The following is a 22996-nucleotide window of genomic DNA, read 5'->3' on the forward strand; positions in this document are numbered from 1 at the left end:
TATATATATATATAATGTGTGTGTGTGTGTGTGTGTGTGTGTGTGTGTATATTATATATATATATTTATATATGTTGAAATGTGTTAATTTTTACCACTTATATGTTGGACCTAGTTCATTTATTTACTAGTAAATCCCTCCCCCCTCCAAGCCCCCCCCACCCCCCCCTACGACTGATTCTTTTAAGAAAAAGAGAACTGATTCTACACACACACGTGAATTGTGTGTAATGTAACTGATTGCTGCCTTATCAACTCAGAGGGTTTCTATACAGCGTGTTATTTCGTGTTATTTTTTAGTGAGTTTTATCATCTTTCTGATAATTATCCTGTTGTATTATTATTATTGAGAATCATCCCTCTTCTGGTGTTTTATTTTTCCTTGGTTGCTTCCTAGATCTGTCTTCTCTCGTTCATAGCGCCCCCCCCCCCTGTTATTTTGTAAACATGTTCTGTTGATTGTATTGTAGTAATTGTAATTTTTAACAGATTTTATAGTTATAAAATAAAAATTCCTCTTTTCTTTCTTTCTGGATATGTGTTTTTTTTATTTTTTAAATGTTACAATAATAATAATGGAGACGAAATGAAACAAAATGGAGAAAAAAAAAATTATAATGTAAAACCTCAAAAAAAAAAAACAAACGCTTCTAGTAATTGTACCAGCTGTGCGCTCCTGTTAATAGCTGTAATATAACGTTTATAAATGATGAGAGGTGATGATCATGATTTATTATTATTATTGATGTAACATTGATTTTTTTTTTTCCTGTTTTTATTATTTTGCCTTGTGATTTTAAACTGTATTCTTGGGTTCATTAAAAGAGGTTAGAAGCCGTTCTCGTCTCTGTTGTTTGTTTGGCTAATCTCATTCCACAGGTGTACTTTCACGAGCGCGAAGTCCCTCCTGTGTGTGCTGACTCAGGGTTCAGATCACTGGAGTTTGCAGCTCTGCGCTGCCTCGCTCGGTGTGTGTGTGTGAGAGAGAGAGAAGGTGTGTGTGAGAGAGAGAGAGAGAGAGCACAGGTGTGAGTGTTGTGAGAGAGCGCGCAGGTGTGTTTGTATGTGAGAGAGAGAGAGAGCGTGCACAGGTCTGTGTGTGTATGTGAGAGAGAGAGCGTGCACAGGTGTGTGTGTGTGTGTGAGAGAGCGCATGCAGATCTGAGTGTGTGTGCATGAGAGAGCCCGCAGGTGTGTTTGGATGTGAGAGAGAGAGAGAGAGCGTGCACAGGTATGTGTGTGAGAGAGTGCATGCAGATCTGAGTGTGTGCGTGAGAGTGCGTGCAGGTCTGAATGTGTGTGTGTGAGAGAGAGCAGGTGTGAGTCTGCTTGTGTGTGCTTTAGTCTTTTTGGGCATGTCTGTGTGTCTTCACGTGTGTGAAGGAAAAAAAAAAAAAAAGCTGAAACAACCAGTTCACTTTGGAAGCAAAATTTCCCCGAGATGCTCTGCTCAAGAACGCTTGTTCTGCTGCGGGTGTGGTTGTGCAGACCCGGCATGTGACACATGTTTCTATGGTCAAGGCAGGAAACCCTGACAAACCCACCTGAGGAGGACAGAGACCCATCCTCCTTAAAACATGCCCCTCCCTCTGTCTCTGTGAGCACAGTGCTACCTTGAGAAGCCTCCTCCCTCTGTATCTACTTTATAACAACGGTGAAGAAATGTTTTCCATGGGCTCATCTAGTTGATATTTCCAGCTAATAACTCCCTGGCCTCGACCTAGTAGAGTAACCCCCCACCCCCCACAGGCAAGAAAATATAATACCAGCCCTAAGGCTGGGGAGCTTGGATACCAGACCTCTCTGTGCTTTACCACACCTTGCTGTGCTTTACAATGCTTCCCTATGCTTTACCAGACCTCTCTGTGCTTTACAGTGCTTCCCTATGCTTTACCAGACCTCTCTGTGCTTTACAATGCTTCCCTATGCTTTACCAGACCTCTCTGTGCTTTACAATGCTTCCCTATGCTTTACCAGACCTCTCTGTGCTTTACAATGCTTCCCTATGCTTTACCAGACCTCTCTGTGCTTTACAGTGCTTCCCTATGCTTTACCAGACCTCTCTGTGCTTTACAATGCTTCCCTATGCTTTACCAGACCTCTCTTTGCTTTACAATGCTTCCCTATGCTTTACCACACCTTGCTGTGCTTTACAATGCTTCCCTATGCTTTACCACACCTCTCCGTGCTTTACAATGCTTGCCTATGCTTTCCCATACTGTCACTGTGCTTCATTACACTTTGCTGTGCTGTCACTGTGGGAATCTTTTAGAAGGATTGTTACGGTGCCTGTCTTGTATGTTCTGAAGTAAAATCATAGAATGCAGAAAAGTTAAGAAAAGCCAACATTCTTGGGAGCTGTGCAAATTAACAAAAGAGATATATTAACCTGAGATAATCAACTCAAAATGACATCACACCCGTAGTAAATTATTTGAGCAAATGGTTTGTCTGTATTCATCTTGGACTCCCTTGATTGAGCTGAATAAGTAGGATTCATTTATTTACTTATTAAATAGAGAGTTAGTGCTGCACCATCCTCTGTGCATCTCTGCTTGCACTGGTAAACCTGGCTCTGTGTGTGTGTATGTGACCACACTAACCTCAGCCCCTTCTCTATCTCTCTCTCTCTGCCCCCACCCACCTCTCTTCTTGCTCGCATGCTTTCGTGGAAACCCTGCTCCCCCTCCCCACGAACTCTGCATTCTCGAAAATCACACGACACACAGCAGAGACACGATGCCTGCCTGCTTCCCTGTCACTTCCTCCACCTCTCTCTCACAGGGAAGCATTGTAAAGCACAGGGAGGTTTGGTAACGCATAGGGAAGCATTTTAAAGCACAGAGAGGTCTGGTAAATCACAGGGAAACATTGTAAAGCACAGAGAGGTCTGGTAAAGTATAGGGAAGCATTGTAAAGCACACATAGGTCTGGTAAAGCATATGGAAGCATTGTAAAGCACAGAGAGGTCTGGTAAAGCTTATTAAAAAGCCAAGGCACACCAGGCAGGAGGTGAGAGGCAAGCGGGGCTGAATCAGAAACACAGCTACTGCTGCAGCTCTGCAGAGAAACCACATCGAGAGAGCAAGACACACACTGAGAGAAACCACAGTGAGAGAGCGAGACGCACCCTGAGAGAAACCACAGCAAGAGAGCGAGACACACACTGAGAGAAACCACAGCGAGAGAACGAGACGCACACTGAGAGAAACCACAGCGAGAGAGCGAGACGCACACTGAGAGAAACCACGGCGAGAGAGCGAGACGCACACCGAGAGAAACCACAGCGAGAGCACACCGAGAGAAACCACGAGAGAACGAGACACACTGAGAGAAACCACGGCGAGAGAAAGAGACGCACACTGAGAGAAACCACAGCGAGAGAGCGAGACGCACACTGAGAGAAACCACAGCGAGAGAGCGAGACGCACACTGAGAGAAACCACAGCGAGAGAGCGAGACGCACACTGAGAGAAACCACAGCGAGAGAGCGAGACGCACACTGAGAGAAACCACAGCGAGAGAGCGAGACGCACACTGAGAGAAACCACAGCGAGAGAGCGAGACGCACACTGAGAGAAACCACGGCGAGAGAGCGAGACGCACACTGAGAGAAACCACGGCGAGAGAGCGAGACGCACACTGAGAGAAACCACGGCGAGAGAGCGAGACGCACACTGAGAGAAACCACGGCGAGAGAGCGAGACGCACACTGAGAGAAACCACGGCGAGAGAACGAGACGCACACTGAGAGAAACCACAGCGAGAGAACGAGACGCACACTGAGAGAAACCACGGCGAGAGAACGAGACGCACACTGAGAGAAACCACGGCGAGAGAACGAGACGCACACTGAGAGAAACCACAGCGAGAGAACGAGACGCACACTGAGAGAAACCACAGCGAGAGAACGAGACGCACACTGAGAGAAACCACAGCGAGAGAACGAGACGCACACTGAGAGAAACCACAGCGAGAGAGCGAGACGCACACTGAGAGAAACCACAGCGAGAGAACGAGACGCACACTGAGAGAAACCACAGCGAGAGAGCGAGACGCACACTGAGAGAAACCACAGCGAGAGAGCGAGACACACACTGAGAGAAACCACAGCGAGAGAGCGAGACGCACACTGAGAGAAACCACAGCGAGAGAGCGAGACGCACACTGAGAGAAACCACAGCGAGAGAGCGAGACGCACACTGAGAGAAACCACAGCGAGAGAGCGAGACACACTGAGAGAAACACACGAGAGAGCGAGACGCACACTGAGAGAAACCACAGCGAGAGAGCGAGACGCACACTGAGAGAAACCACAGCGAGAGAGCGAGACGCACACCGAGAGAAACCACAGCGAGAGAGCGAGACGCACACTGAGAGAAACCACAGCGAGAGAGCGAGACGCACACTGAGAGAAACCACAGCGAGAGAGCGAGACGCACACTGAGAGAAACCACAGCGAGAGAGCGAGACGCACACTGAGAGAAACCACAGCGAGAGAGCGAGACGCACACTGAGAGAAACCACAGCGAGAGAGCGAGACGCACAGCCGAGAGAAACCACAACACTGCACTGTATCTGCAAGACAAGACGCAGCACTGAGAGAGCACACAGACACACACACACACACACACACACACACACAACACACACACACACAGCACACACACACACAACCTAGCCCCCCAGACTGGAACTCAGGCCTCCAGAGGTAACGCAACAGAGAGGAAGAAACAGAAGGATATAAATAGCAGGAGAGAGGAGAGGAGAGGGTTTCATAGCAACCAGTCGCAGTCTCCTCTCGTATCTAATAGGGACAGAGCCTCTGTGTGACACGACATCTCTCTCTCTCTCTCTCTCTCTCTCTCTCTCTCTCTCTCTCTCTCTCTCTCTCTCTCTCTCTCTCTCTCTCTCTCTCTCTCTCTCTCTCTGGAACACGGAACCGGAGCACGGAACACAGAACAGGAGCACAGAGCAAGAAAGCAGAGCACAGGATAGAGAACATAATTCTGCTTGTTGCCTTCTGCTTTGGAAATGTTATTAATTTTGACTGCCCCCCCCCCCCCCCCCTTTTACAATCATTCTGTGGGATTTCTATTGCAAATTCCAGTCCTCAGATACAGATACTAAACACAGGACAATATTCTACTTGTTGCATTCCAGCTTTGCAGTGTTGAGAGTGGAGCTCTCTTTCCTATAGACCTCTATACAGCTCTGCAGTGTTGAGAGTGGAGTTCTCTTTCCTATACACCTCTATACAGCTCAGAAATTGTGGTTACAATGTTATTTCGCGACAGAATAGTGATCTCGAACTGCATTTACAATCTACAGTACCGTCTGTCTAACCACATGACTCTGATCGCCGGAGTACTGTAATTGTTTGCGTGCAGTTTAGCTCCGTCATGGGAGGGCGAGAAGGAATGTATTATACACGCCTGTATCGCGGGCGATAATATACGAGTCAACGCTGACATCTAGTGGGCAGAAAGCGGTACTGCCGCGACCATACTACAGAGCGCAGAAATTGATACCGGCAAATAATGAGGGTACTCGATTGCTGTCTTTAAAATCTTCCAGGGCTGGTAAAGTTAACCCCTAACACAGACCAGAGGACACACGGCTGGACATGACTGTGGAGACAGACGCGGGACAGAAGGAAGGAGACACCTCTTCACAGAGCGGCGAGGGGAGTGGAATGGATTCGCTAGCCGTGATGTGGAAGCTGAACCACGATTAAACCGTTATAAACAATAAAAAAAAATGACAAGGTAGCCTGACCTCCATTGAGCACAACGGCACCTAATGGGTTAATCCGCTACTGGGACCCGGGTGAGCAGAGCTGGAGCAAAAGGGCTTCTCTGGTTTTTAAATGTGTGTTTATGTTCTTGCTGGGAGTCTTCGTTATCCACACCATGTGCACGCGTTTCACAGCAATCTCCGTATGAACTGGGAACATTGCCCAGTCCGAATAAAGGTAACTTGGAAAGCATTTGTATAATATAATAGTGTATATAAATATATATATATATATATATATATATATATATATATATATATATATATATAACACACACACACAGAGAGAAAGACACACACACACACACACACACACAGTGACTCTCAAAAGTATTCACCCCTTTGAACTTTTCCACATTCTATTGTGCTACAACATGGAATCAAAATGGATTTAATTAAGAGTTTTTGCCACTGATCAACACAAAAAAATGTCCATAATGTCAAAGTGAAAAATAAAATCTACAAATTGTTCTAAATTAATTACAAATAGAAAACAGAAAATATTTCATTGCATAAGTATTCACCCCTTTGAATCAGTATTTGGTAGAAGCACCTGTGGCAGCAATTACAGCTATGAGTCTGTTTGGATGAGTCTCTACCAGAGTTGCACATCTGGACTCTGCAAGTTTTACCCATTCTTCTTAAAATTGCTCAAGCTCCGTCAAGTTGGATGGGGACCTTTGGTGAACAGCAATTTTCAACTGTTTCCACATATTCTCAATTGGATTGAGGTCCAGGCTTTGACTGGGCCACTCCAGGACATTGACCTTTTTGTTTTTAAGTCACTCCAGTGTATATATAAAAATAAGTGAAAACGCAAACAAGAAGAGGGCACTGGATATTTTGGAAGATATCACATCATCATCGCATGGCATCATCTCAAAGGCAATCATTAGAACAGAGCAAGAGGAGTGGAGCAGAGCATTAACAAAGAAGCAGCTTCCTCCATTGCACTGAAAACACAACCCAGCCAGCTACCCACTGACACACACACCCAGCCACCCACCCAGCCACACACACCCAGCCACCCACAAACCCAGCACACCCACCCAGCCAACACACCCACCCACACCCAGCCACCCACCCACACACACCCAAGGTCCGTGGGGGGTGTGTGTGTGGGTCAGTGGGTGGGTAGTACCCACTGGGGTCACCACATGGGTGGGGTAGGGTGGCGGTGTGGGGACCTGTGGGTCAACCACCCAAGTGTCGGGGGTCGTGTGGGTGTGGTGGTTGTGTGGGTCGGTCGATGGGTGTAGCCAGTGTGTGTGTCGGTGTTGGGGCTGGGTGGTACCACTGGGTGCCACTGTGGGTAACAGGAACACGACCCTGTGTGGGTGGGCCAGCTACCCACTGACACAAACACCCAGCCACCCACCCAGCCAGCCAGGGTGGGTGGCCACCCACCCAGCCACACAACACCAGCCAGGGTAGGTGGGTGACACAGTCCACACCCAGGGTGGGAGCCACAAACCACAGGGTACCTGGAGCCACCCACCAAAACACCCAGGGTGCTACAAAAATGTCCATAATGTCAAAGTGAAAAACTAAATCTACAAATTGTTCTAAATTAATAAAAAAATGAAAACAGAAAATAATTGATTGCATACGTATTCAACCCCTTGAGTCAATATTTAGTAGATGGGACACCACACCAGTGTGTGTGGTCGGTAGATGGGTGACCCAGGCCAAAACAAACACCCACCCAAACAGGAGTTTGGGTCGGTGGGTGGGTTGTTGTGATAAAGTGGGTCGGTCAGCCAGCAACACCCACTGACACCCATGATGGGTCGGTGGGTGGGTCGGTAGGTGTTTGGGTCGTGGGTGGGTTGTTGTGTGGGTCGGTCGATGGGTGACACAGCCACCACCCCCCAGCCACCCACCCACAACCCACCCAGCCAGCTACCCACTGACACACCCACCCAGCCACACCCAGCCACCACACCAGCCAGCTACCCACTGACACACACACACACCCAGGCCAGCTACCCACTGACACACACACCCAGCCACCACACCCAGCCAGCTACCCACTGACACACACACCCAGCCACCCACCCACCCCACACACACACACCCACAAACCCAGCCACACCACCCAGTCGGTGGTGAGGGGGTCGGGTCGGTGTTTGTGGGTCGGTGTTTGGGTCGGTGGGTGGGGGGTGGGTCGGTCGTTGTGTGGGTGGGTGGATGGGTCACACACACCACAAACACCCAGCCAGCTACCCACTGACACACACACCCAGCCACCCACCCAGCCAGCCACACCCAACACACACCCAGCCAGCCACCCAGACACACACACACCCACCCAGCCACACACAGCCACCCAGCCAGCAACACACCCAGCCAGCTACCCACTGACACACACACCCAGCCACCCACCCAGCCACACACACACACACAGCCACCCACCCAGCACACACACCCAGCCACCCGGGTGGGGGGGTGGTGTGGGATGGGTACCCAGCCACACACTGTGTGTGTGGGTGTTGGGTGGGTGGGTGGGTGGTGTTTGGGTCGGTGGCTGGGTGGGTTGTTGTGTGGGTCGGTAGATGGGTGAACTGTGTGTGGGGTGGGTGGGTGGGGGTCGGTAGGTGTTTGGTGGTGGGGGGTTGTTGGTGGGTCGGTCGATGGGTGACTGTGTGTGTGGGTCGCGGTGGGTGGGGTCCCAGGTCGGTGTTTGGGTCGGTGGGTGGGGTTGTGTGTCGCACAGTACAAACCCAGCCACCCCACCCAACCAACCACACACCCAGCCAGCTACCCACTGGTACACACACCCAGCATGTGTGTGGGTGGTGGGTGGGTCGGGTTTGGGTGGGGGTCACACACAACCCACCCAGTGTGGCCCACCCAGCTACCCACACACACACACACCCACCCAGCCAGCCACAAACCCAGCCACCCACCCAACCAACACACCCACGGCCACCCACCCACCCAACACAAACCCACACCCACCAACCCACCCAGCCAGCTACCACCCACGAAACATACCCACCCACCCACACACACACCCAGCCACCCACCCAACAACACACACAGCCAGCCACCCACCCAGCCACACAAACCCAGCCACCCACCCAACACACACCCAGCCACCCACCCAGCCACCCAGCCACCCACCCAACAACACACCCAGCCAGCTACCCACTGACACACACACACCAGCCACCCACCCACGGGCCAGGTGTTTGGGTCGCCAGTTGTGTGGGTCGGTGGGTGCCTACCCACTGTGTGTGTGGGTCGGTGGGTGGGTGACTGTCACACACACAAGGTGGGTGAAGGTGGTGGGTTGTTGTGTGGGTCGGTACACACCCAGGGTGTGTGTGGCCACAAACCCAGCAACCCACCAACAGGTGGTGTGGCCAGCTCCCACCAACTGACACACCACCGATATGCCAGCACCCACAGCAGCTACCCACTGGTACCACACCAGCAGAAGCACACCAGGGTCAACACACCACCCACCCACACACCCAGCCACAAACCCACTGACACACACACACCAGCAGCCACACACACCCACCAGCCACACACCCAGCCACCCACCCAGCCACACACACACCCAGCCACCCACCCACACACACACACACCCACACACAGCCACCCACCACACACAGGTGTGGGGCAACACCACCCACCCACTGGCCAGCACAAACACACCCAGCCAAGGTAACCACCGTACACACCAGCCAGCACCCACCCCACACACAACACCCACCACCCTGTACCACTCCACCCACAAACACACACCCACCCAGCTACCCAATGACACAGTGTGGGTCGACCCACCCAAACACCACCCAGCCAGCTACCCAGCACACAACACAAACTCAGGCAGATACCCACTGCCACAAACCCAGCAGCTACCCACTGACACACACACACACACACACACCCACTGGACCAGCCAGTGGGTTCCGTGTGATGGGTGACCCAGCCAGCCACCCAGCCAGCACACCCAACCACAGCACCCACCCAGGACAACAAACCCAGTGGGTGGGTCGGTGGGTGAGTGTGGTGGTCCCAGGGTGGGTGTCGTGTGGGTCAGGTGGGTGGGTCGGTGGCAAACCCACCCAGTGGGTGAGTGTTGTGATGGGTGTGATGGGTCACTGTAGTGGTGGTCGGGTATTTGGGTGGGGTAGGTGGGTGGTTGTTGTGTGGGTCGGTGATGGGTGACACTGTGTTGTGGGTGGGGGGTGGGTGCCGCACACCCACTGACCCACACACCCAGCCACACCCACCCAGCCAGCTACCCACTGACACACACACACACCCAGCCACCCACCCACAGGTCACACCCAGCCACGCCACAAAACACCCAGCACCCACCCAACCAGCCACACCAGCGGGTGCCACCCATGGGTGACTGTGTGTGTGTGCCACAGTGGCTACCCAACGACACACACACCAGCCACCCACCCAGCAGGTCGGTCGATGGCCTGTGTGTGTGTGGTCGGGGGTGGGTGGGTCAGTGCTACACCACTGACCCACAACACCCAGGTGTTGGGGGTTAAAGCGACACCCAGCCACTGTGTTTGTGTCTGGAGCACCCACCACACACACAACCACCCAGCCACCCAGGGCAACCCACTGGGTGGGGTGAGTTAGTACCCACTGGTGTTTGGGGTCGGTTAGATGGGGAAACCCAGCCACACCACCCACCCACACACACACCCAGCCACCCAGCCAGCTACACACTGACACACACACACACACACACACCCAGCCAGCTACCCACTGACACACACACACCAGCCACCCACCCAGCCAGCCACCCACCCACACACACCCACACCCACCCAGCCAGCTACCACTGCCCACACACACACTGGTACAACACCACCCAGCCAGTGAACCCACTGGGCACACCCAGGGTCACACCACTGGGTGTTTGTGTGGGTCAAGATGGGTGACTGTGTGGGTGGGTGGGTGGGTAGTCAAGCTACCCACACCACAGCCAGCTGGTGGGTGACACACACACCAGTGGGGTCCACCCAGCCAGCCACAACACACACCCCAGCCAGATACCCATGACACAACCACAACAGTGAGCCAGCCACCCACTGACACACACACACCCAGCCAGCTACCCACTGACACACACACACACCCAGCCAGCTACCCACTGACACACACACCCCAGCCACCCACCCAGCCAGCCACAAACCCAGCCACCCACCCAACAACACACCCAGCCAGCTACCCACTGACACACACACACACACACCCAGCCACAAACCCACTGCCACACCACCCAGCCACCCACCCAACCACACACACACAGCCACACACCCAGCCACCCACCCAACAACACACCCAGCCAGCTACCCACTGACACACACACACACACACACACCAGCCAGCCACAAACCCAGCCACCCACCCAACAACACACCCAGCCAGCTACCCACTGACACACACACACACACCACCCACCAAGCTACACACCCAAACACCAGTGCCCACCCAGAACACATGGGGTGAAGCCACACACCACACACCCAGCCAGTGGGTGACCCACACCCACGGTCAGTACTGGGTGACACACACCAGCCACACCACAGCCACGAACCAGCAACACACACCAGCCACACACACACACACACACACCCACACTACCCACTGACCCACACACACACACACACACCCAGCCAGCTACCCACTGACACACACACACCCACACACACACCCACCCAGCCACACACACACACCCACAGCCACCACCCACCACCCACCAACACAGCTACCCACTGACAACACACACAGCCACACACCCAGCACACACCACAGCCAGCCACAAACCCAGCCACCCACCAACACAGCTACCCACTGACAACACACACACACACACACAACAGTACCAACTGAACACACACACCCAGCCACCCACCAGCCAGCACAAACGCTACCCACTGGTACACACCCACACACACCCAGCCAGCTACCCACTGACACACACACCCAACCACCCAGGGTTGCCAGATTGGGCCACCCACCCAGCAAACGCACCCAGCCAGCACCCACAAACACAGCCACACACCCAGGGTGACTACCCACTGACACACAACACACACACCCAGCCAGTACCACTGTGACACACGTAGCAAGCACCCCACACACAGGGTGGGTCCACTGACACAACAACCACAAACCCAGCCAGCCCAACACATCAGCTACCCACTGACACACACACACACACCCAGGCAGCTACCCACTGACACACACACACACACAACACACAGCCAGCTACCCACTGACACACACACACACCCAGCAGCTACCCACTGACACACACACACACACACCACACCACCCAGCCACCCACAGCCACCACACAGTTGTGTGGGTCACCCAGGGTGTGGGTGGTGTGGGTGGGGCAGTCTACCCACTGAAACACACACCAGCACACACTGGGTCACAGCCACCCAGCAGCCAGCAGTAGCCACCCAAGCTACCCACTGACACACACCACACACCCAGCAGCTACCACACAAACACACACACCAACCACAGGTGGGTCCCAGCCAGCCACAAACCCAGCCAACAAACCAGCCACCCACCCAGCAACACACCCACCCAGCCAGCCACAAACCCAGCCACCCACCAACACAGCTACCCACTGACAAACACACACACACACCAAGCAAGCTACCCACTGACACACACACACACCCAGGCAGCTACCCACTGACACACACACCCAGCCACACACCCAGCCACCCACAAACCCAGCCACCCACCCAGCAACACACCTAGCCAGCTACCCACTGACACACACCCACCCACCCAGCAAGCTACCCACTGACACACCCACACACCCAGCAAGCTACCCACTGACACACACACACACACACAGCTACACACACACACACACACACACACACACACACACACACACACACACACACACACACACACACACACACACACACAGCCAGCCACAAACCTAGCCACCCACCCACCAACACACCCAGCCAACTACCCACTGACACAGTCACACACCCACTGACACACACACACACCCAGCAAGCTACCCACTGACACACACACACACCCAGCCAGCTACCCACCAGCAAAGCCACAAACCCGGTGGGTGGGTCGTTGTGTGGATACGGTCGATGGGTGACTGTGTGGGGGTGGGTGGGTCGTTCCTACCCACTGACACACCCACCCACCCAGCCAACTACCCACTGACACAGTCACACACCCACTGACACAGGCACACACCCACATGCTTTCAAAAACCAATCGCCACAAATGAACCAATTCAGGAGCTGGCTGCATTCCACAGCTGCCAAAGTGAAACCAATTGTTTTTTTTTTTTTTTTTTACAAAAACACACACAGCCAACCATATTTACAAAATTACCTTCCATTCTTGGACAATCAAGCTCCTGGATAAACTGACTGCAAAGTTTGCAAAAGAATAAAATGTATCAATTCTGCAGTTGTCCTATTGGAAGAGACTCTGCAGCAGCAGCGGTTGTTGATGATGCAGAGTTCACCCCCCTGGTCTCTGCAAGTTGCTCTGGATAAAAGCGCCCGCTCACACTGTGTTTCCCCACGGTTAGCGAAGGCACAGAGGGTCTGCTGGGCTTTGTTCCAGCGCAGCACTCAATTGCTTAATTGAACCGTATCAACAAACAAAGAGCTTGAAAATAACGAGAAAATGCCCAGTTAATCACTTTATTAGTTCAATGAAGGGTTCAATTAAGCAACTGAGCGCTGCGCTGGAACTAAAACCAGTAGACATGGTATGCTGGCAGGAGCAGGGCTGGGAAACACTGTGCTAAAGGACAACAAGTGGAGCCAAACTGGACACTTCTGGGTATAAACAAAGACCAGGACTGGAGTTAAAACAAAGGCCTGGACTGGATTTAAAACAAAGACCTGGACTGGAGTGCTCAGTGTTGTCTAACCCCGTTGAAGACCAGGCCTTACAAGCCAGAACCCGTTTTCAAACTCAGCTTCAGCCCTTCGGTCCCTGAAGGAGGTCTGTGCATACACTGGAGACATGCTTTCAACAGTCCGGTGCAGCGGCCGAGCGCTGCCCACGACGTGTCATCACAGTGATCGAAACCAGCATCAGCAGGGAGACCGTCACTGGAACCATGACTAGGAGGATCCAAAACTGGCTCTGGTGCATTCCCATCACCAGAGGAGGAGCTAGAAATAAAACAGACAAGAAAAAACAACTCAGATCTGCAGATTACAATCCAGGAAGTGAAGCCAGACCTGTGTAAGCAAGCAGAAAGGTGTCTCTCACAGCATGACTACACTTCCCAGAATGCACTGGGGTGCAAGTGAAATGCCTGATTTAGCCCAGACTGTGCAAGTGTACATGGAGTCATGTGTGAACCCTGGTGAAATCTATAATGTCTCATTGACAAAGATAAGCAGTGCCTGCCTCTACCCCCCCTCCCCTGTCTGATAGCTGTGAATACCTCTACCCCCCCGTGCTCCTGCTGTGAATACCTCTACCCCCCGTGCTCTTGCTATGAATACCTCTACCCCCCCTGTCTGATAGCTATGAATACCTCTACCCCCCCTGCTCTCTTGCTGTGAATACCTCTACCACCCCCGATGGGTGGGGGGCTGTGAATACCTCTACCCCACTTATGGAGCTGCTGCTGTGAATACACGAGGACGACACCTTATGGAGATGATAGCTGTGAACTCCTCTACACCCCCCTGTCTGATAGCTGTGAATACTAGATGGGGGGGGGGGGGGAACCGAGAGACAACACTTATGTGAATACCTCTACCACCCCGCCACTTATGCTGTGAATACCTCTACCCCCCCCCCCCCCCCGGGCCCCCCCTTGCTCTCTTGCTGTGAGGACCCTACCCCTCCCCCCTGCTCTCTTGCTGTGAATGCCCACCTGTGACAGTCAGGTTTCTGGTCAGCCTCTGCTCCAGCACACTGTGAATCAGCACGAAGGTGTACCTGGCTTCCAGAGAGCTGGGCAGGACCATGCTGCTGGAGATGCTGTAGCAGCCGTTGGGCTGCAGGGACTGATTGGTGTGGCTGAGCTGGGTGATCCTCTGTCCAGTCTCGTTGAGCCGCTCCACCCTGGCCTCAGGGTACCCGCCCCAGGCACTGAATCTCAACACCACCCAATCAAGAGGCATCGCCAAGTCCACGGTCAAGCGAGGCTCATTGAATTCAGCTGAGAGTAAGAGACCGAGCGTCAAAACCACAAAGACCAGACACTCAGATTCAAACTGAAAAGTGGAAGAATCTGGGGCAGCCAGGTGGGAACTGTTATTTTGTATCCTCAGCTCACCGCGCACCAGCAGCCCCTGCAGTCTGGTCAGGCGCCTGCGGGCTTGCCTGTAAGCTGCCCAGAGCTGCATTATCCTCTGACGTTGTAGCTGTGGGTTGGCTGCATTGCGGGCCTGCAGAGTGAAAAGAAGCAGGCGGCTGACGGCACACACTTCGGAGAACAACGTGTGTTCGTCTTTGCCGCTCCCGAGTCAGCGCACGGGGAGTGGTAGCGGTGAGCTGAGCCTAAAAATAATTGGACATGACTAAATTGGGGAGATAATAATAATAATAATAATAATAGGCGATGACTAAATTAAAACAAAGACTGGAAGTGAAAGGGTGCTGGAGTAATGGGTGTTTGGTATCAGTAGTTTATAAACACTGACAAGCCACTAGGAGCTGCACGTCTCCCCGATGACACTGACCTGCCACTAGGAGCTGCACGTCTCCCCGATGACACTGACCTGCCACTAGGAGCTGCACGTCTCCCCGATGACACTGACCTGCCACTAGGAGCTGCACGTCTCCCCGATGACACTGACCTGCCACTAGGAGCTGCACGTCTCCACGATGACACTGACCTGCCACTAGGAGCTGCACGTCTCCCCTGCTGCTCTCCACTTGGTTGGTCACAGCGCAGGTGTACAGGCCCTCATCCTCCCCCCGCACCTGTTTCAGTCTGAGGGAGGCGTTCCCCACACTGAGCTGCTCTGGGAACAGCTGGGTCCGATTCCTGTAGGCTTCATTCTGCAGATCCAGCTGGTCTCGACCGTAATAGAAACTGTGGACCACGCGATCGGCAGGAGGGCGTTGCCAGGTAACCAACAATCCTCTGAGACCAGCCCCCTCTTTATAGGAGAAAGAGCAGCTGAGAGTGACATCACTGCCTGGAGGTGACGTCACTGGAGTCCGGGGCACCACCACCGCCAATGAAACTGTGGGAAGGAAAGCAGAGAATGAAGTCTTTACATTCTGAATTCAAACTATCTCTCTGCGAGATGTCTGCTCATACATACAATACCAAGTGTGTGTGCTTGTGTGTCTGTCTCTCTGGGCGTTTGTGTGTGTGTGTCCGTCTCTCTGTCTCTCTGTGTGTGCGTGTCTGTCTGTCTCTCTCTATGCGTGCCCTACCATTTTATAAGTAACTTGAACTCTGCAATTAAGAAGGTGTAATGATTAATCTAATGAAGTGTCTAGTTGAGTAACTGAGCAGGGTTGCAATGAGAAGCAGCAGCCACAGGGGGTCCCCAGGACCGCGTTTTGAACCCCTGCTCCAAGGCCATGCTATTTACTGTACATCACAATTAGCAGCAGAATAAAGCTGTATAAAATAATAAAGGCCTTACTGGTTAGAAGCAGAGTCAGAGCAAACAGGCAAGCGCTGGCCATCCTCTTCATAACAGCACAGAAGAGCTGAGGAAATATTATTATTATTATTATTATTATTATTACTATAAACTAATACAGAGAGCAACATAATTCCACATATTATCACTGACAGTATTAAACCACTGTTTATAAAACATATTGTTATTAGTTTATAAAATGGCTTGTTTAAATTAAGTGCTGTGATTGGCTTAGCAAGATTACATAGACCAACTTACTCTCCTGATCTGTTAATAGTATTATGACTTAATTGTAACAATTATCTTAACAGTGTTTCTGTAGTTGAAAATGTCAACATACAACTGAAACAGCATTTAAATCACCCAACAATCTGTTCTTTTCATCGCTGCCACTAACAATTACAAAACAACAGGCAAATATACTGTGGTACTTATTTAGAACAGAACAAAAAAAAAAAAACTCCGAGGCAAGCAGCAGCAGAAACACGATCCAAAATCCATCTGAGAAATCACCAGGCAAGCCTCACTCAGCATGTAATACACGGTATATGCAGCAGCGCCATCTACTTATTAAACTAAATAGCGCCTTATAAAACTCACTAGCGAGTAAACTCGACACAACAGATCGCTACCTCACCACCACCCTCCGATTTTTACAGTGCTGTGATGAGGGACACGCTACTGTAATCGAATTGCTTTCATTTAGATTTGAAACACTCAGGTTTATAAAAACTCATTTTAGACAGGTGTGTACAACAGCTATTCAATATATTGACGCGCACATGTATTGATCAAAGTGTAACTCCGTGCTTTTCTAACATCCCTGCCAGTAAACAAAGAAAGACGGTCAGGGTTGATACTGAAACGAGTGTTTTTCTGCTACTCTATATAAACACCGTCCTCAGATAAACATTACACTTAAAAAAAATCATTCTTTGTTGAGTAAAGTCTTCATCTACATTCAGTTCTGCGGTTCAGTTTTGATCAGGTTCGGTCTGTTCTGTCGCATCGCTGCAGGCTGCCGCTGTCCCGGGAACACACGGTCTGTAATCCGACTCGTTTCACCGCTTATCCAGAACCTCAAAACAACGAATCGAACCGGCTCTTACCCGGTAACGGGACCCGCGGTCGCAGCTGCACGGTCGAGTCTGACCGATTCATCAGAGGAGAGGAGCCGGGCAGTGGGGCGGGGATGTGGCTTCAACCGAGGGGCTGCTGTGACTCCCCAGGGCTTGAACGAAAAAAATGTTTTCCAGTCCTGGGAATGATAATCGGCGACGTGCTTGTGTGGATCATGAGATACAGATGGGATGATGCGAATCACTTGATCACCTTCACAAGATCAACACAGCAGCGCCTGTGAACCGCGCTCAGTAACTAGAGCGAGCAGCACCCGCTACAGTAAGCAAACACTGCAAAGCTCTGGAAAACAGGGAACAAATGTCTAATTAAGCAAATTAGCAGTTCAATTAAGGGTCTAGTTAAGTAATTGAGAGCTCGGTCGGAGTGAAAACCAGCAGCCGCAGGGGGTCCCCTGGACCGAGTTTGAGAAGCCCTGCCGTAGACCTTCTTCTTTCAAAGGAAATCCACTGATTTTATCACAGGGCATGTATTGTGAGCTAACGAATCTGATTATTCAGGTTACGGGGGTGTTTCTGTTTGTATTCACGATAATTTCGGTTTTAAAATAAATATTTTCCAGTTCATGCTCCGTGTGGAACAGTGTTGGGGTGTATTCAAACACAGGCGCGCCCGCGTAACGACTTCACGCCACGTATTCTTATTTCCACTCTCTCATCACCACAATCCGCAGAGGAAAACAACATATAAAACACCCGTTACAATGCATGCATAAAGATCTTTATAAATTCTGGTTACAGTTAGAATACCAGGAAGGGGATGCAGCTGGAGAGCTTATCTATGAAATAGCAGCTGTAGCAGTACAATGGAGTTTCATAATTATCTGGCACAGAACTTATTATCGGGACTTCAACCACACAGCAGGGCCCTGATAGGGCAGCTTTGGTATAGTTGCGCACAGATTGACGGTCAGAGAGGCTTGCGGGAAATGTAGTTTTAAAACCTTGAAAATCTGCTTCTATGACTTGATCCAACTTTTCTTTTCAACGCCCCAGATTGACTCTTGAGTATACTGGTTTGTTTTTAGCTGTATTTTTATTTTCCTTGGCAGATGCACTCTGGATGCAAGTACAGTGCTGACAGGTCATTTCCTAAAATTATATTAAGTGAGGATTCCGGTAAACATATACAGAAAAAAGACAGTGTATATTTTAGCAAGGCCATGTAGGGAATTAAAATGAATGGACTATAGAATAGTAATTTTTTATAACAATTTAATTGGTTTAAAAACAAACAAGATTACAGAAAATATAAAGAGAATTTCGACAAAAGCTGCAGCAAAGCATTGCTGTTGAAATGTTTGCCACCTGACGTTGTTTTCTAGTGAGACTGGGTTGGAAATACACCCTACCAAACCCATCCTCTGAATTATTTTACACAAGACATTCCAGAACTTGAAAAGGCGGTTCGGTCCACCTGTGCTCGCTCGCTCGCTCGCTGTCAGCGTGGTCCTCTAGCACTCAGGAGAGGAAAAACAACCCCCGAATCGGGTTACCGGGGAGATGAAACCTCTGGGAATCCGTGGCTAGATGGACCGCCCTTCCTCCAGGCAGACAGCTAAAGGTCTTGTGATCACACAGATGGTCATACAGTATTCTTCGTGACAGCATCCAGTCTGTGCGTGAAGGATCCGATGGTGTCTGCTTCAACCATTCTGTCCAGCAGCCTGATGCAATGGTTCAGCACCCTTTCTGTGAAAAAGCTCTGTCTCCCCTCGGTTCGGAATATGCCGTCTTCAACTTCCATCTGGGGTCCCTGGTTCTGTTCTCTGTGAAAGATAATCCTCAGCAGTTACTTTGTTTAAATACTGTACCTCTATAAATCGCATCTGGCTCTCCTTTCTGGGCTGTACAGATTCAGCTCTGTCAGTCTATCTTAATCCTGGAATTAATCGGGCTGCTCTCCCCTGTACTCTCTCCAGTGCCTCAATGTCTTTCTTATGATACGGGGACCTAAACTGTACACAGTATTCTAGGTGTGGTCATGCCAGCACATTATATCATTTTAATATAACTTATCTAGATTTGAATTCAACTGTCTCTGTCTGTGCTATATTTGAAGTGCTGCTAGCTCCCTCAGTTCTTCATTCTCTTCTATAACAAACCCTGGTAATGATCTCTGTGTGCATTCTGTTAACTTGGGTATTCTGTTTAAATCTCCCTTTGTAAGCACTTGAAGAGATATTGATTCAGTGCCTGGTTGTCTGTAAATGTTGGTGCTTCAGTCTGCAGATGGAGGCGGATTGAGGGACTCCATGCACCTGAAAAAGTATAAAATCAAGATGTTAAAAAGAGAGACAGAGCTGTGGTTTGAATTGGAGCTGTAAAAGCAAACTGGGTAAACAAAGCAAAAAGGGGTCGAGTCTGTGCTGGCAGGTTCTGAAACAGAAGAGAAAGGTTGAGGTTATAGTCTTATTACACACACACACACACACACACACACAGGATGAGAAAGCCCTATACACACGGCTGGGTTAAGAAAACAGTTAAAAGACCTGCAGCGCAAGAAACAAGAGAGTGCAACCAGGAGTGTTAATAATCGTCAATCGGTCTGTTAATCGTCGCAAAACAAACCGTGTCTCTGCGCCGTAAAGCATCGGCCGGCAGCACAGTGCTATCACTTCGACCTGTTCGATTTGTTTCTATACAGAATTGCCGCATCTTCTCGTTGCTGATCCGGTCCATTTGCTTGTCCGGCGCTCGATTGCCCGTTCGGTGATGGCTCCAGAAAGTCGCTGGCAGCACGGTGCTGTTGAACAATTCGGCGAGCCGGGTCATGTTGTTGCCCATGTTGTTGACCATCTACGGCCTTCCGTCTGCGCGCTTGCCGCGGCTGTTCTTTGTGCTCCATCGTCAGTTCTTGGCCCAGATAGATGTAGCTGTCGACCTGTTCGATTTGTTTCTGGCCGAACTACTAACATGAAAAATCAAGAAAATAAAAACAGCAAAGAATCTAAAAGAAAGCCAATTTAAATAAAAGGCGTGTTTTAAGGTGAGATTTAAAAACAGACAGGGACTCAGAAACTCGAATCTCGAGCTCCACTGCCTTGGTGCACAGGATGAGAAAGCCCTATACCTGTTCACGGCTGGGTTAAGGGAACAGTTAAAAGACCTGCAGCGCAAGAAACAAGAGAGCGCAACCAGGAGTGTTAATAATGTTACAATCAATATGGAATTTGACCGGCAACCAGTGTAGAGATTTGAATACGGGGGTTATATGTTGTGCTTTAAATACCAAAGTGTAGGAGCAAGAATAAGAAATGAAGCAGAATTATCCCAGCGGCGCTAAAAAGCAAAAACACTCAGAAAAAAAGCAAAGCATGTGAGAACTTAACCTAAACGAACATCATTCTTTGCACCACAGCAAGCAGCAGGTGATAAAGAAAATGCTAGTTGTAGTTCATCATCAGTTACAGTTGCTGCAGACATTACTGGATCACAAGCTGAAACTTGGCTAGTAACTCTCAGTAAGTGACCAGGAAATAAAACGCAGCAGCACAAGTGCCTTTTCATCTGGATAGATATCTTTGAGCCTCCTAATGTTCAGGTTTTAAACCACAGCGCTTGAAAAGCAGGTAGATTGCAAAGGTCAGTATTGCTACCCCTAACGCTGTCAAGAAAAACCACAAGACAATACGATGTCTGTCCGGAAAACCTGTGGATGACAAAGAACAAAATGAGAAATCAACAGATATTCAGTGACTGTTTTAAAGACAGTTTCCTAGCCTGCCCTGCGTCAAGCCCATCATTTTTAGGAATGATTATTCAACTTGAGGCTTCTGTACAGCGACTCCTGAGAGGACTGAATCCAGGACCCCAAACTTTTCAGTCTAAGATCAGTGGAAAAGCGTCTTGAACCCATTACAAATGATTATTATTAATTAGTAATTCAGCAGACGCTTTTATCCAAAGCAACTTACAGAGACTAGGGGGTGAACTCTGCATCATCAACAACTGCTGCTGCTGCTGCAGAGTCACTTCCAATAGGACCTCGTTTGTTTTCTCTCTTCTGAAGGACGGAGCACAAGGAGGTGAAGTGACTTGCTCAGGGTCACACACAGGGAGTCAGTGGCTGAGCCGGGACCGAACTGGGAACCTCCTGGTATCCCCTTTTCATTAACCACTGCACCACCAAGCCTCCTACTGGATCATTAGGTTTTAACCGGTCATGTCATATTCTTACCCTTCTTTGTTAAAGTGATCGTCTTCTTGACTGTTTGTTTCAGTCGGCTGTGGGTAAGAACACAGGTATAATTAGCATCCCTGGACACTAGAATGTGACTTGAGATTTCCACCAGCCCATCCCTGTCCAGCGATTGGCTAGTCTTGCTGCTCTCTGTGATGTCACAGCCGGTCTCATTGAGCCACTGCACTGAAGCGCTGGGGTATCCTCTCGAGATGCAGCTCAGGAGAGCCTGGTCGGGGCTGTCCGGACTGTCAGTAACGACCAGCTGAGGCTCGACGAATTCAGCTGCGGACAGAAACGACAACAGCATTTTAAAATCATGTGATCCAAACCGACAGAAATGAGCCAGCTGACTAAATCGATTACTGTGCGCAGTGGAGCGCGTCCGACGTCATGTTTACATGGAACCAGTGTTGTAATTGTAAGCTGTCCCTGACAAATGCATAGAAATAAATACAAATAAATAAATAAATAAATACTGTCAGCACTCCAAAGTGACTTTGCTGCACACAGTCCCAAGTGGCAGGCAGTGTGAATACATTGCAGAACTACAGTGTTGCAGCTCTCAGTGCTGCATACACGATGACACTGACCTGCCACTAGGAGCTGCACGTCTCCCCGATGACACTGACCTGCCACTAGGAGCTGCACGTCTCCCCTGGTGCTCTCCACTTGGTTGGTGACAGCGCAGGTGTACAGGCCCTCATCCTCCCCCCGCACCTGTTTCAGTCTGAGGGAGGCGTTCCCCACACTGAGCTGCTCTGGGAACAGCTGGGTCCGATTCCTGTAGGCTTCATTCTGCAGATCCAGCTGGTCTCGACCGTAATAGAAACTGTGGACCACATGATCGGCAGGAGGGCGTTGCCAGGTAACCACCAATCCTCTGAGATCAGCCCCCTCTTTATAGGAAAAAGAGCAGCTGAGAATGACATCACTGCCTGGAGGTGACGTCACTGGAGACGGGGGCACTGTAACTGCATCACAGACTGGAACAAAAAACAGCAGCAGCCATTGCTGTGTATTAATACCAGAACAGGTCCTGTAAATACCAGCGAGAAAGAAATTCGAGAAAGAATATATATATATATATATATATATATATATAAAATCACAACAGAAGTTCATGGTGTAGGTAGAATCTCGCTGCCTCTGTCTGTTTTAACTCGACTTTTATCCCAAACGTTGTTTCCATCATAAAATCAAACTCTTTGTAAATGTATGTTCTGTATTCAGTTATAGTTTCATGAATCCGGTTG

General features: G+C 50.3%; 2 protein-coding genes across 2 annotated transcripts in view; both read right to left on the reverse strand.

Annotated features, from left to right (window-relative positions):
* Positions 1-13821: 13821 nt before the first annotated feature.
* On the reverse strand, positions 13822-17906 carry LOC121298589 (CD276 antigen-like). The gene is made up of 5 exons (XM_041225717.1): positions 17525-17906; positions 16416-16482; positions 15651-16004; positions 14684-14971; positions 13822-13967 (listed from the first exon to the last, which is right to left on the reverse strand). Exons 2-5 carry the CDS (start codon positions 16465-16467, stop codon positions 13822-13824), a joined length of 840 nt encoding a protein of 279 aa, XP_041081651.1. The 5' UTR covers positions 16468-16482; positions 17525-17906.
* Positions 17907-20494: 2588 nt separating this feature from the next.
* LOC121298982 (CD276 antigen-like) overlaps positions 20495-22996 on the reverse strand; it is a 29994-nt gene continuing 27492 nt past the window's right edge. Inside the window, exons 3-5 of the mRNA XM_041226398.1 lie at positions 22373-22726; positions 21738-22025; positions 20495-21209 (exon numbers count right to left, since the gene is read on the reverse strand). Of these exons, the coding sequence (XP_041082332.1) occupies positions 21091-21209; positions 21738-22025; positions 22373-22726 (761 nt within the window). The 3' untranslated portion in view covers positions 20495-21090. The remainder of the gene's footprint in view (positions 21210-21737; positions 22026-22372; positions 22727-22996) is intronic.

This window comes from Polyodon spathula, chromosome 24 (genome assembly GCF_017654505.1).
Source record: "Polyodon spathula isolate WHYD16114869_AA chromosome 24, ASM1765450v1, whole genome shotgun sequence".
Lineage (NCBI taxonomy): Eukaryota > Metazoa > Chordata > Actinopteri > Acipenseriformes > Polyodontidae > Polyodon > Polyodon spathula.

Bases quoted from the DNA above. Each gene is read 5' to 3' on its own strand.
- LOC121298589 (XM_041225717.1), bottom strand. From the start codon at position 16,467: ATGAAGAGGATGGCCAGCGCTTGCCTGTTTGCTCTGACTCTGCTTCTA. The intron at 14,972-15,650 runs GTCAGTGTCATC...TCTTACTCTCAG, and splicing joins CGTGCAGCTCCTAGTGGCAG to CTGAATTCAATGAGCCTCGC. The intron at 13,968-14,683 runs GTGGGCATTCAC...TTTTATTTCTAG, and splicing joins CAGAAACCTGACTGTCACAG to CTCCTCCTCTGGTGATGGGA.